The 16,325-nt window shown below is 31.0% G+C and overlaps 1 protein-coding gene across 1 annotated transcript in view; it reads left to right on the top strand.

The window, feature by feature from the left end:
• The window catches only part of LOC114334539 (symplekin), a 64,201-nt gene extending 50,318 nt beyond the window's left edge, over positions 1-13,883 (top strand). Inside the window, exons 12-14 of the mRNA XM_050657353.1 lie at positions 5,380-5,538; positions 9,698-10,096; positions 13,714-13,883. Coding sequence (XP_050513310.1) covers positions 5,380-5,538; positions 9,698-10,096; positions 13,714-13,770 — 615 coding nt within the window. The 3' untranslated portion in view covers positions 13,771-13,883. The remainder of the gene's footprint in view (positions 1-5,379; positions 5,539-9,697; positions 10,097-13,713) is intronic.
• Positions 13,884-16,325: the final 2,442 nt, after the last annotated feature.

A 16,325-nucleotide genomic window follows, 5' to 3' on the forward strand; every position in this document is an offset into this window, starting at 1 on the left:
AGTATATAGCTCTAACATTTCTGAAGACAACGGTACTTGTTTTAAGCTTTAATTCTTATTCTCATAAAGGTTATGAATTTTTCAAAGGGAAAGGTACGGATTTGTGCATTGCAAAGTTTAATCGCAAAAGTTGAGTGACGAAATTTAAAATTTAGCCTTTTTCACGTTTATGTTAAAGTAGAGAGTACAAAGAAGTTTTCTGGAAAATTTTTGATCAAAATGTTTTATAGAAAAAAAAATAGTGCAACTTTTATTATCGACATTAGAAATCCTCGATATAACGGTTATTTTTCGAGATACTGACCATGTGTGGTGAATGGCTAATTTTGTCAAAAAGGGAATATTGTCAAAATCGCAATTTTACCATAGAAAAATCACGTTTTTTTTTTGTATTTAACTCGCTACAACTCTGGTCGATTTTAATATTTTTATCTAAGGTTTGTACACTATATGTTGCTCACTTTTTTGAAGACAACGGTATCTGCTTTAAGATTTTAGTCTTATTCTAGTAAAAGTTATGAATTTTTTAAAGTACAAGGTACATATTCTTGAATTGCAAAGTTTAATCGCAAAAGTTAAGAGGCAAAATTTAAAATTTATCTTATTAATTACGTTTATGCTAAAACATAGAGTACAAGAAGTTTTCTGGAAAGTTGTTACAAATGTTTAATAGAACAAAAATTGCGCCACTTTTAATATAGACGTTATACGTCCCCAAAATAGCGCTTATTTTTCGACATACTGACCATGGGAGGTGAATGGCTAATTTTGCTCTTATTTTATGTTTTCGATGGTGCTGACAATGAAAAAGAGGTTTATTTTTGAATTTTATGTGACGGAACATTGTCAAAATCGCAATTTTAACCTAAAAATGAAAAAAAAGTGAAGTCACGAATTTTTACGTTTAACTCGCTACAACTCTGTTCCTCAACTCAATTTTAATATATTTTTTTCTAAAATTTATACGGCATATATTTCTTACCTTTGTGAAGACTATGAAAGTAACTGTAGTCTTTCAGTCTTTTTTTTGTAAAAGTTATGAATTTTTAAAAATTAAAGGTGCAGATTCGTGAATTGCAGAGTTAAATCGCAAAAATTAAGTGACAAAATTTAAAATTTATCTATTTGATTACGTTTATGTTAAACCATAGAGTTCAAAGAAGTTTTATGGGGAGTTTTAGGTATAGATGTGTTATAGAAAAAATATGGTGCACCTTTTAATTTTAAGAAAAACGCAGTTTAACTTTTTTTTTATTTTTAGGGCAAAATTGCGATTTTGACAATTTTCTGCCACCTAAAATTCAAAATAAACTTGATTTTCGTTTTCGGCACCATTAAAAACATAAATTAAGACCAAAATTAGCCATGCACCACCAATGATCAGTATCTCGAAAAATTAGCGTAATTGTTCAAACTTTCCAGAAAACTTTTTTGTACTTATGTTTTATTTTTGAATTTGATTTAAAATCTATATTTCAAATTTTGTCAGTCCAATTTTGCGATTAAACTTTGCAATTCACGAATCTGCACCTTGTACTTTAAATGATTCATAACTTTTACTAGAATAAGACTAAAATCTTAAAGCAGAAACCATTGTCTTCAAAAAAAGTGAGTGATATATAGTGTAGAAACTTTGGAAGAAAATATTAAAACGGACCAGAGTTGTAGCGAGCTAAACGCAAAAAAACGTGATTTAATTTTTTTTTATTTTTAGGTTAAAATTGCGATTCCCCCACAATATTCCCCCACCTAAAATTTAAAATAAAATTTATTTTCGTTTTCATCACGGTCAAAAACATAATCTAAGATCAAAATTAGCCATTCTCCACCCATGGTCAGTACCTCGAAAAATAAGCGTTATAATGGGCATTTCTAATGTCGACATTAAAAGTTGCACCATTTTTTTTATAAAACATTTTGATCTAAAAATTTCCAGAAAACTTCTTTGTACTCTTTATTTTAACATAAACGTAATTAAAAAGCTAAATTTTAAACTTCGTCACACAACTTTTACCATTAAACTTTGCAATGCACAAATCCGCACCTTTTCCTTTGAAAAATTCATAACCTTTATCAGGATAAGAATAAAAGCTTGAAACAGGTACCGTTATATAGTACCGAAATATTAGAGCTATATACTGTAAAAATTTCAGAAAAAAATATTAAAACGGAACAGAGTTGTAGCGAGGTAAACGCAAAAAAACGTGATTTCATTTTTTTTTATTTTTAGGTTAAAATTGCGATTTTGACAATGTTCCCCCACATAAAATTCAAAATAAACCTCATTTTCGTTTTCAGCACCCTCGAAAATATAAAGTATGAATAAACTTAGCCCTTCGGCCCTCCGTGGTCAGTATCTCGAAAACTAAGCGCTTTTTGAGGGTGTCCCGCTAGTGTATATATCACTACCTAAATAAGCATAAATTTCTTTGATTTTAAAGTTTTATTTTCATTTAGGAAATCGTAAAATCTGTCAGTGTTAAATCGGTGCGGATAAATAATACAGTTCAAAATTGTGACAATTCTCAACCTTTTATGCAAATTTGTTTGTTTTTCTTCCCTAATTCTAGCTTTTTTGTCGTATAGTTTCGTAGGCGAGCGGCACACCCTAATAGGCCTGGATCCCGCATACTAAAAAAAAGTTGATTAATAGCAAGCTGAAAATTCGTTAATAGCTTAACGGTGTCTAGTCGGACAAACTTTGATGTACGGGAACACTGGAACAGGGGAAGTTTAAATGTGGAACAGTTTAAAAATTTGGAACCTCAGATTACGAAAACGTCCCATGTATTTTGTCGGCCAAAACATTCAATTGATTTGTGACCCTACCATTAAACTCTAATGCAAAAATCAGACTGCTATTACTAACCAACATGATTCCTTTCATTTGACAGGTTGTTCGTGTTCCACTCATTAAACTGCCCAGTTGGTGATAAACACCAGTCTGATTTTTACATGAGAGTTTAATGAAATGGTAACAAATCAATTGGAAGTTCTGTCCAACAAAATACATGGAACGTTTTCGTAGGCTGATGTTCCAAATTTTCAACCTGTTCCACAATCAAAACTTCCCCTGTTCCAGTGTTCCCATACATCAAAGTTTGTCCGACTAGACACCGTTAACCTATTAACAAATTTTCAGCTTGCTATTAATCAACTTTTTTTTGGTACGCGGGATCCAGGTGTATAATTTGAGGCTTAGAAATTGAAAAAGCGAAGTTTATTTTGATGTAGAATTGGTGGAACATGTTCAAAAATCAAATTTTATACAAAAATGCCAAAAAATCAATTTTGATGGTTTTTCATATTTACCTCGCTGTACCTTTGGTCACTGTAAATATTTCCTTTTGAAAATTTTACTGTGTCATCTTTGAAGAATTTAGATAACAATGAGATTTGTCCGAAATGTTTAAACAAATTAAAAGAGAAGTTGTTAATTTTTAAATGCTTTGTCGTCAGATTTCGTTAGTTTCATGTTTACTTAAAAAAATTGGTTGACAAACTTTATAGTTTATAATTTTAATCAAATAGCATTAAAACATGAGTCATGAAGAAGTTTTCTGGAAAATTTCTAGTCAAAATATGCAATAGGAAAAAGTTATGTGACTTTATAGACGAGTGGCACTTTCCCAAAAAACGCTTATTTCTCGAGATACTGACCACAGTGTGGTGAATGGTTAATTTGTGTCTTGCATTAAGTTTTTGATGGTGTTGAAAACGAAAATGAGGTTTATTTTGAATTTTAAATGGGGGAACATTGTCAAAATCGCAATTTTACCCTAAAAATAAAAAAAAATGAAATCACGTTTTTCTTAAAATTAAAAGTTACACCATTTTTTTCTATAAAACATTTTGTTCTTTGTACTCTATATTTTAACATAAACTTGATTAAAAAGTTAAATTTTAAATTTTGTATCTCAACTTTTGCGATTAAACTTTACAAATCAGGAATCTGCACCTTTTACTTTAAACAATTCATAACTTTTACAATAAAAAGACAGGAAGATTGAAACAGGTACCATTGTCTTCAGAAAGGTAAGGAATATATACTGTAAAAATTTCAGTGAAAAATATTAAAATGAAACAGAGTTGTAGCGAGTTAAACGCAAAAAAATGTGATTTCATTTTTTTTATTGTTAGGGTATAATTGCGATTTTGACAATGTTTCCCCACCTAAAAGTTCAATATAAACCTAATTTTCGTTTTCAGCAGCATCAAAACCATAAAGTATGACCAAAATTAGCCATTCACCACACCGTGGTCAGTACCTCGAGAAATAAGCGTTTTTTGGGGTGTGCCGCTCGTCTATAAAGTCACAGAACTTTTTTCCTATTTCATATTTTGAGTTAAAATTTTCCAGAAAACGTCTTCATAAATTATATTTTATTGCTGTGTTGGTTAAAATTATCAACTAAAAAGTTTGTCGCTCAACTTTTTTAAGTAAACATGAAACTAACGAAATATGACGACAAAATGTTCAAAAATTAACAACTTCTCTTTTAATTTGTTTTAACATTTTGACCAAATCTCATTGTTATCTAAATACGTCAAAGATGACACAGTAAGATTTTCAAAAGGAAATATTTACAGCCACCAAAGATACAGCGAGGTAAAGTTGAAAAATTATCAAAATTTATTTTTCGCATAAAATTAGATTTTTGAACAGGTTCCAACAATTCTAGGTAAAAATTAACTTCATATTCGGATTTAGCGACCTCGAAAACATAAAAATTACCAAAATTGGTCATTCACCTTAACGTTGATTTTCGTGGTCGGTATTCGCGGTGTGCAAGTACTTGGAGGGGATACGAGAAACGATCGTGCGAGAATAGCGGAGAAATATTGTAACTTTCTTTAATTCATTGCCAATTGAAATTGTCAAATTGACGTATATTTCATATCTACTGTCAATGAAGAAGAAAAATTATATATTGCTCCACAATATTGATATGATATGCAATTATTATATTATAAAGGTAAATTTATTTAATTGTATTTTGCTTGCAGTACTGCATTTCAAGAACTAATTTTATTTACTACATACAATTGTTTACGTTTTAATAACATAACCTGAATCTTATTTTTTTGGATATGGCCTTGACAATTATCCAGTAACCAGGACTAATATAATTGCCAATATAATTAAAAGTGCGAATAATGTTGCTGAGCTTAGAAACCAGGTGTCGCTTTGCCGAACTTGCACGGTCCCAATAACGTAATTTTAGGGGTTGCTGCCGCTCGCCTATCGTGCCTGGTTGTAATATTCAACTGGGATATTTACAATAAGGGATATTTACAATACTAAACATATTTAATGGATGTTTTCCAAGTTTACACTCATATCCACAGCACTAAACATATTTAATGGATGTTTTACAGGTTTACACTCAAGAAGTATTAGCAGTCGTATTACAACAACTAATGGACCAGACTCCTCTACCCACTCTATTGATGAGAACGGTAATTCAGGCGCTGTGCAGCTATCCGAGACTGTCCGGTTTTGTTATGAACATACTGCAACGATTGATATTAAAAAAAGTAAGTTAATTCAGCATTCGAAAAAATTCACGTGTTAGTAATACCTTTAGTTATTTTCCTAGTACAGTGGAACCCCGATAAGTCGACCCCCGATAACCCGGAAGTCCGGCTAACCCGGACCGATTTTTACCAGACAAACATTTCAACAATAAAAATGTATGTAATATAATATTTGAGAGATAATGGGTATTTGTGTAATTTGAACTACATATACGATAGTAAAAATGACTCATGGCACACGACGTTCATTGTTGTGGTATCGGAAACAACAGGCATCTGTAGTATCCTTTATTTATTTCAAACTGTCTTAGCATTGTTTAAAAAAGACTAAAAGACTATTAAAAAATTATTTTTTAAACAATGGTCTTAGTCTTCACTGTTATTAAATAACATAACATCGTTGCGAGTGAGACCGTATTGTGTGTAGTAACAGTCGTATTGTTCGCTTCCGTTCTGTAATCGTTCGTAAATCTATTCAGATTTTGTGTTTGCGTGTTTTTTTTTGTCTACGTAATGGCAACAAAACGTAAAAATGTTGTAGTGACAATGGAAAAGAAACTAGAAGCATTAGGTAGGATTGATAAAGGCGAATCTTTAAAAACAATTGCAGCATCATATGGTGTCGGTACATCTACAGTATCGGATTGGAAGAAAAATAGAACTAAAATCGAAGAATTTTGTTTCAAAATGATAACAAAAGACAGTTTGGACAATCGGTGCAAGGCTAATAAAGCTAAAAATGAGACTCTCGACGACGCTTTGTATGTGTGGTTTTGTGCGGAACGCGAACGTGGTTTACCAGTGTCTGGACCAATTATTCAAGAATCAGTACTCAAGCTGAATAAAATGTTGCCTGATTGTGAACCAAATTTCACTGCGAGTCAAGGTTGGCTGGATAGCTGGAAAAAACGTCATGGAATACGCCAACTATCTATCACTGGAGAAAGTCTATATGGGGACAACAACGCTGCTCATGACTATAAATAAAAGTTTTTGGATTTGGTACTGTGCGTATATCGCTGGTACCTATGATTAATGCGATTCCTAATACATTTCCAGTGAAAATATAGTCTAGTAAAATAAGAATACACTACATGTAAATCAAAATGTAAATTCGTACAGGTTGAAACAAATTTTATATCAAAGTTTAGGTGAGTACAAAAGATATTTTCAAGAAAGTATCCAAATCATATAAGGGGATCATTGTTTAAATAATTAAAAAGGGGTCATTTTTGCACAATACTTACTTTTTTAACTGCTAAGGTAATTTACATTTTAGTGACCAGGGTTTAGGGTTTTTTTCTACAAAGCTGAAGAACAAATCTTTTACCTAAGAATTATTAAATTAAATTTGACCCCCTATTTATTTAAATAATTATATATAAAATTTAAAAATCAAATTTGCAAAAAAGTTTTTTTGCGTTTTAAATAAGCACTATAAATTATTCTGTTTAATAGAAGAAGTTGCGCTATGTTGCCAGTATTAAGCAGAAGAAAAAATGGTTAAAAAATATTTAATAATTTATGAGATATTTCATTTGTTTATCAAATGTTACTATATTTTCAATTGCAAAAACGCGGTTGTTGCCAAAAGAATAGAAACCTGTATAAAATCTCATTACTTTTATTTTTATGTATGTTTTCGACAAATGTATTGATAAATTCAAATTTCGATCTAACTCCCCTCTAAAATAACATTTGAAAATTGTTCTAATTTGTTTATAATTTGTTTTTTAATAACGTCGCGCGTATTAAACATTTTGAAATGCTGTTCCGATAATCGGGTTCCTGGGAATTTTTTACTAATTAACAAATTTTTTTTGTCGTTTTTTCTTCTTCTTTTTTTTCCTTATAGTAAAAGATATAGTTTTCCTTATAGAGGGGATTTCATTAAGAATGTCCAATCTCTGAGTTGTCGATTCTAGACCTCAAAATATTAAGATTTAACCAAAATCACTTAAATAAAATATGGCTCCTTATTGAGTTACAGGGTGTTTTATTTAAAAATCTAAAAATTATTTTTGCTCAGTATTTTAAAACTATTCAACGTATCCTTTTCATACTTAGTAGAAAGTGTAGGTACTATACACCCTATGAAATTATGTTAAATACAGGTTTCCGGCTATTACCAGAGGCGTACGACAGGTGAAAGCAAATGGTTGACCCTTCCCAAATTCTACGTCACTGGCGAAATTGCCATTTTAGCGCAATTTTTAGATTTTCCAATACTCTCTATGTAAATAACTTACTCTTCACTCGTAACGATAAAGTCATTAGTTTTCGAGATATTTTAAGTTAAACATGTAACGGCACAGTTATTTTGATTGATGTTTTGTGCCGCTTAATTTTTAATTTCAAATATCTCGAAAGCTAATGATTTTATCGTTAAAACTAAAGAGTACATATATTATTCATTCTTAACGATAAAATCATTAGTTTTCGAGATATTTGAAACTAAAAATTAAGCGGCACAATCAAAATAACTAAATAACTGTGCCGTTACATGTTTAACTTCAACTATCTCGAAAACTAATGACTTTATCGTTATGAGTAAAGGGGATGTTATTTACATAGAGAGTATTGGAGAATCTAAAAATTGTGCTAAAATGGCAATTTGACCAGTGACGTAGCATTTGGGAAGGGTCAACCATTTACTGTCCCCTGTCGTACGCGTCTGGTCATAGCCGGAAACTTGTATTTACCATAATTTAATAGGGTGTATAGTACTTACACTTTCTACCAAGTATGAAAATGATACGCCGAATAGTTTTAAAATACTGAGAAAAAATATTTTTTAAAATTTTTAAATAAAACACCTTGTAACTCAATAAGGAGCCATATTTTATTCAAGCGATTTTGGGTATATCTTAATATTTTGAGGTCTAGAATCTACGACTCAGAGATTGGACATTCTTAATGAAACCCCCTCTAAAAGCAAAACTATATCTTTTACTATAAGGAAAAAAAGAAGAAGAAAAAACGACAAAAAATTTGTTAAATAGTGAAAAATTCCCAGGAACCCAATTATTGAAACAGAATTTCAAAATGTTTATTTCCCGCGACGGTAATAAAAACAAATTATAAACAAATTAGAACAATTTTCAAATGCCATTTTAGAGGGAAGTTAAATTAAAATTTGAATTTATCAATACATTTATCGAAAATATACATAAAAATAAAAGTAATGAGATTTTACACAGGTTTCTGTTCTTTTGGTAACAACCGCGTTTTTGCAATTGAAAATATAGTAACATTTAATAAGCAAATGAAATATCTCATAAAGTATTAAATATTTTTTAACCAGTTTTTTTTTGCTTAATACTGGTAATATAGCGCAACTTCTATTAAAAAGAATAATTTATAGTGCTTATTTAAAACGCAAAAAAAAATACTTTTTTGCAAATTTTATTTTTAAATTTGACCCCTTTTGCAAAATGACCAAATTTTTAATTATTTAAACAATGATCCCCTCATATGATTTGGATACTTTTTTGAAAATATCTTTTGTATTCACCTAAACTTTGTTATACAGTTTATTCCAACCTGTACGGAATTACATTTTGATTTTTTTTTTATTTTATTAGTCTAATAATAACTCTTTGATAAATGTTGATGATACAATTTTTTTATATGCGTGTCCGCGAAGATTATAACTCCCAAAATATTTATAACGAACAGATTTAGTTCATAATAGATGTCGACGAAAACAATTATTTCCCTTTCTGTTTCTGTTTCTGCCGACGAAAACAATTATTTCTGAGAACTTTTTAGTAATTATAATTTTCGTGGACCCACAAACAGAAATGATGTTTTTTGCTGATACATACTCCTCACTCCTCAAAAAATAATTTTGTTCGCTAACACTTTATTAGTCATTGTAATTTACACAATCATATAATTGAAAATAATATTTTTCGCGGCGTTCATTGAAAGTTCTACTCTTAACGGCATTTTTCGGAGTTATACTTTCGTAGGCGGCGGCGATATATTTCATGTTATTTCAATTATAACGGAGTTTATCTATAAGTATACCGTATTTTATTAATTTTTACCATTTTCTCCGGCTAACCCGGATCGGCCGCGGTCCGATTAATCCGAGTTAACGAGGTTCCACTGTACATTGTGTTCCATTTACTGACACGTGCTATTGTTGATTTAGGTCTGGAACCATAAAGTAGTATGGGAAGGCTTCGTGAAGTGCTGCCAACGCACGAAGCCGCAAAGCTTCGCTGTTCTCATGCAGTTACCACCCCTGCAGCTGAAGGAAGCTCTGAAGATATCGCCCGAATTGAAGACGCCTCTACGAGACCACCTCATGGCTTTCACGGAAGCTCAGAGAGGACACATTCCGGCGGCGACTCAAGAGATTATCCTGCAGTCTTACGGTGACGTACCGGCGATGCCCCCGCCAATATCGCTCGGCCAAGTCGCGCCTGTCCCGCCGCCGATGGGTGTACCACCTCCGATGGGCGTGCCGGCTCCCATGGCTCCCATGGGGATACCACCGCCTATAGCGGCACCGGCTCCTATTGCTCCTACTCCTACTCCAGAGGGATTGGTAAGTTATTGTATTATTTGTGTATTTACAATCTCAGTTGTTGTTCAATATCCTTGAACCTATTCTAAAACAGTTCAAGAACTTTTATCACGTACTAGACCAGGGCGGATTCACACTGTCAAATAGGTAGGAAATATTAATAACAAAAAATATTTAAAAATGATTAAAAAATAACGTTTTTTCTAGTTTCTTTCGTATATCGTTAAAACGATTCATTTTGGAGCAAAGTTGTACTGAAACTAAATAATTGAATTTTCTTTAAGATACGACTGGCTAAAAATGATTAAATTTATTACCCTTGAAAAATTAAATTTCAGTAAAATCAATTGAATAGACCATAATAATTTTGCAGTCAAAAATTTTCTGGATTTTCTGACGTCCAAATAATACGATTTCAATTCTATACAGTGCGTTGGAGATGTGCGTTTGAGATGTGGCTTTATCGTCGAATCCTGAAGATATCTTATACCGACCACATTACTAATGAGGGTGTTTTTCTCAGAATGCAAAAAGAAAAAGAGCTGTTAATCAAAACAAAAACAGCCAAAATCGAATACCTCGGTCACATCATGAGGAACAGTGAAAGATATGGACTGCTGCAACTGGTCTTACAGGGAAAAGTAGAGGGAAAGCGAGGACCAGGAAGGCGAAGGATTTCGTGGCTGAAAAATCTACGTACGTGGTTCAACACAACCACTACAAATCTTTTCAGAGCAGCAGTGTGCAAAGTACAGATTGCCATGATAGTCGCCAACATCCGAAACGGATAGGCACTATAAGAAGAAGAAAGTGCGTTGGAGAGGTAGAATGTCTTTTTTGTACCTAAAAGAAATTGACAAATTTGTATATGGTTTAGTTTTTGTTGTGTAAGATTTTAAAGAATTTCAATTAAAAAAAAAATTAGATTGCAAAATTATTATGCAAACTCCATTTAATTTGATTTTAAGGCCATCGATACATAATTCGCAAATATTTTACGGCTATCCCTACTTTTTCTGTCTTTACACGGCAAATTACGTGTAGTAAAATTCTCACTGGTATGGATATGTAACTTTACTTGACAATGCCATCATTAACTTTTAAGATGGCTTTTGAATGTTCTTGGATAACTGTTCTTGTATAATTAATTGCCTTAATTATTAAAATGATAATTTTTTCACTAACTATGTATTCAGTGATTGCAATAATTTATCTACTGTACAACAAAAACTAATAATCAATCGAGAAAAGAGGAAAAGTGATAAAGTGATTTTTTAATAATATACTGTTACTATGAAACGCTTACAATTTTGAACGTCTTTAACAACAAAATACTTATATCACTAAATATGTCCTGGTGTATTCTCTGCTTGGATCTTCCATAAATAATAAACAATAAATAACTTTTTATTAAGTTCACGTCTTAAATCAATTATTTATCAAAAATACACTATCAATATTATTTAATCAACAACTCAAAATATTCCCGATGCCATGTCAAAAATACTTAAAATTGTCACTGGCTGACTGACAATATGCTGACAATATTCTATTCGACTGATTGCGTTGTATGACAAAGATAGATTTGGAAAATATTACCACGGACATTGTGTTAATTTTTTTCTAATCCTGAAAAAACCAATAAATGTTTTTGAAAAATTTCAACGTAGAATGAAATACTAAATTATTACCGAGGGCCGAAAGTCCCTTAGAATAAATAAAAAGTTTATTTTGAATAAGATATTTGAAATTAAAAATCCCACTAAATTTTCTCTTAGTTTTTCACCCCTTTAACTTATTAAAATAAACATTGTAGAAGTTCTCAGGGACTTTCGGCCCTCGCTAATAACGTAATATTTCATTATGCGTTTAAATTTTTCAAAAATACTTATTAGTTTTCTCAGGATTCGAAAAAAATTAATCCCATTTGAATAGCATTGAGCAGAAACTACGTACCCATCCCGTTAATGAAATTTGGCGAACTGTTTTATTATATTATATAGATTTTCTAAGCGATTTATGAAGGTCCTAACTGCAATCTAAGTGGTTGAACAATATTGAATAAGAAAAGGCTTGTTTCCCCCTTTTTATATTTATTGCTATTTTGTATCAAGGACAATAAATTTTAATCATTTTTAGCCAGTCCTATCTTATAGAAAATTCAATTATCAGTATTTTATTTCATTACGACTTTGCTCCAAAATAAATAGTTTTAAAGTTATAAGCAAGGAAAGTAGAAAAGAAACGATGTTTTCAATCATTTTTAATATATTTTTTTATAATATTCCCGACCTATTTGAGAACGAGGATAGTCAATGATTATTGATTAAGTTATCGCACATTTTTTTTGTAAAAATCGACATGCCACCTCTCACATCCACATCAAAACATCAGACCTGGTCTGTTCATGAATATACAACCAAAATCAAGAACATATAGGCCTGTATCCCGCTTACCAAAAAAAAGTTTATTATTGGCAAGCTGAAAATTTGTTAATAGCTCCCAAAGTCCCATTTAACGACAATGAACATTATGTCACATATGTAACCAAAGCACTTAGATATTTTTTTTTTATTTTGAAATTACATATATTTTTTAGTGCGGCGTAGATTTTTGTAAAGTTGGAGTGAAAGAAACATTTATTTTAAAATTTTTTAAAATACTCCTACAAAAAAAAAACACAAAAAAGTTTAGTTTTTATTTTTTATTTTATTGGTTTTTGTACATTTGTCAATAAAACTTTACCAATAACTTGATATTTTCCATCTATAAAAATTTGGACCTTCTATCATGTACGGATCCAGAGATATTTGACATCAAAAGTTAAAAACCTAGTATTCGGGAAATCGCAAAAACATAAAACACTCTAATAGGTTATAAAGCTACCGGTACACGGTAAGCTGAGTGCAGACGTTCCGAAAACAAATAATTTTGTAACCATGGATATTTTATACTATAATGTGTTATATATCGTAGGAAAGAGAAGATTTCAGAGAATAATTTTCAATCATAACCCAAAAAAGTTAAAAAAATTAAATTTTCGGACTTTGGGTGCCCTTAACGGTATCTAGTCGGATAAACTGTGATGTACGGGAATACTGGAACAGGGTAAGTTTTAATTGTGGATCAGGTTACAGGTTTCAAACGTCAGACTACGAAAACGTCCCATGTATTATGTCGGACAGAATTTCCAATTGATTTGTTACCCTTTCATTAAACTCTCATGCAAAAATCAGACTGCTATTTTGGACTGCAGCAACATAATTCTTGTCATTTGACATGTTCTACTTATTAAAATGCCCAATATATTTGCCGGACAAACATTTTTTTGCTATTGAATAACCTGTATATTGAATAATCTGTGCAAACACAGATATAAAGTTTGCTATTGAATAAACTTAAAAACAACCTGCTAGTTTTCACAATCATAAACTTGTCAGGATGACACGTTCCACAATTAAAATCACGTTCCACAATTAAAACTTCCCCTGTTCCAGTGTTCCCATACATCAAAGTTTGTCCGACTAGACACTGTTAAGCTGTTAACAAATTTTCAGCTTACTATTAATAAATTTTTTTTCGGTACGCGGGATCCAGGCCTAATAACATTGGTTTTTAATGCATTTATGTTGTTCTAGACTACAGATGATTCAGCACCGACTCAACCCGAGCCTTTGCCCCCTGGAATGGACTAAAATTTAATTTTAATGTAGATAAGTTTGAATGTTACAAGGGTAAATGATGATATATAATATCTAAGTCCTTTATAATTAACTTGGTATTAAATAAATTATTCTTCTGGTAACAATTTCTGGTTTAAATATGTTTTTGGTGTAAAATTTTTTATATTTAAATGCAAAGTTATAAAACAATTTCATGAATATTTCCGTATTAAGAACAATAACGTATGTCCTAAAAGTTTTGGCACAAAATATTTATCAGATAGAAGTTTGTCTAAACAATAACTAGTTATCATAAATTACAACACAATACTTAACTAAACTATACTATCGAACTATCTGCAGTGGCCCATTCTTCTCTACTAGACGCAAATCTCTTCGAATGTCTCTCACGAGGTCTTGGGCGGAATTCAGATCGATTTCTCTCAGATTTTCGTAAATTCGCTAATTGAGACACAACTGTCTAGTTCTAGTTAGTAATTTTTTTTTTAAATTACTACACAACCAAACATACCTGCTCATAGCCAATTTTATTAATAGTAAACAGACATAAATAACATAAACCTTACGCCAATCAATAATTATTTATTTGCACCCTTATAATGTATTGATAGCAAATGAGAAAATAAAAATATTTTAAAGAAATAAACAAAATTTTATGAGTTTAGTATACACTCCCATTATTTCCAATAATTGTTCTTTTTTAATGAAATATTAAGTTGAGTTGAGCAGTTAATAGTGTGAGGTAGGAAGTTTTGTGTTGTATGTTTCCTATTCCGAATGTGTCAAAATGAATCTCGGCTGAGTAAATTCAGTATAGATACGTTATCTTGTTTTTAATTTACATGACATCTTAAAGCGAAAACTTAAAAACAAATAAATATCAACCGGCAGTAGAAAAAGTAAACAAACGTTTTTTCCAAAGGGAACTTGCTATTATCTTGTTTTTGTTAAAATTAAAGCCCATGAATTTTGTGCCAAAACTTTTAGGACATACGTTATTACTGATACGTAAGTAAAATTTTACAATAAAAAAAAGAATGTGTGTACTTTGTACGCACGTAAGAAGTTATACTTCTATTATATGATTTCAACGAAATCAATATACTTTAAACAGTTTCTCTACTACTTTCCAAAAATTTTGATTAAAACAATACCAAAAATTAAAAAAATAAAAGCATAAAACACACACAATCACATTGAAAAATGCCACAAATGATTTCTGAACAATAATTGTTGCCAAAAATTTTAATTAAATACGTATTTTCTGAAAAAAATTATATAATAATATACTTACAATCATAAAATCTATAAAAAAAAATAAAAAAAATAACAACTTGTTTGGGGCTTGAACCCACTTCACGTCTATCGCGCCGTACGAAAGTCGAAGCGATTTCCCACTGCACCACATTCGCGTATACGTCATGTGGGAATATACACAAACTTAACGTTTACACCATAAACTTTTTGACATTTTGTTTATTTATATGAATTTAATCAAATTATTAGTTTGATTTTTGTCGAATTAAAATACAACAAAATATAGAGTAAGAAAACGATATATTAGATGAAGATTTGTAGAAAGTTTATTCGTAATCAGATTATGTAAATTAAAGCATTGCCTACTAATAAGTAACTACATTATTTTTTTTACATTTTCCAAGTAGATAGGTATGAAGATAATTTTTTATTGGAATACAACTGAAACATTTAGAATTACGTACCTGCGGCTTTTCAAAACTATTTAAAAAGTCACTATAATTATAAATTTGATTTTATTTCTGTCCTCACAACAATAAAAAATAATGTATACAATATTTTTGTTTACCGATAACCTCCATATTGAACAATTATTGACAGATCATTTCAACACCCAATCAGAGCCCGTATAACGACTAATACCATACTGTCGGTGTGCGCATGCGCGCAGATTAATAAAATTTCACCCTCAATGAAATCGCGCCTAAAGAAGTATAACTTCAAAAACCATTTTTGGCGATAATAAACGAGAAAGAAATGCTTGCTTGGCGTTCCAATCGACCATAAGCCAACCCTGCGCTTGTTACCAACAGACTTCACCGTGAGCGAGCGCTTCGCTGTATACAGGAGAGAGAAGGTACCAAAATCCCGAAACAAGCACATGTATACTACAATTTCCTACGTGTTTTATATGTATTGTCATAAACAAATAAAGGCAGAGAGCAAGAAGAAGAAAATCTAATTATCTAATTGTATAATTTGTATGCATTAATTTGTCATTTTGTAATATGGTAAAGTAGTTCGTTTTTAAAATATTAAATTTTTGTATTCAACATGTAAAATAGGTACGGATTGGAATTACCAAGTATTTTATTGTTCGTTATTATAAGTTTCTCTTTTAATTCTTCTTCTTAAAGTTCCATCTCCTAGCGGAGGTTGGATATCATAATGGTTATGGTCACTTTGTTGGTCTCTTTTAATAATGGTAAAATAATTCTATGATCTTTGGACAAATGTTTACAATTAGTGTTGCCCAAAATCGGTCTTGGTCTTGCAGTCTTGATCTTGTTCTTGCGTTTTCGCAAGACCAA

The sequence above is a fragment of the Diabrotica virgifera genome, chromosome 8 (assembly GCF_917563875.1).
Source record: "Diabrotica virgifera virgifera chromosome 8, PGI_DIABVI_V3a".
NCBI lineage: Eukaryota > Metazoa > Arthropoda > Insecta > Coleoptera > Chrysomelidae > Diabrotica > Diabrotica virgifera.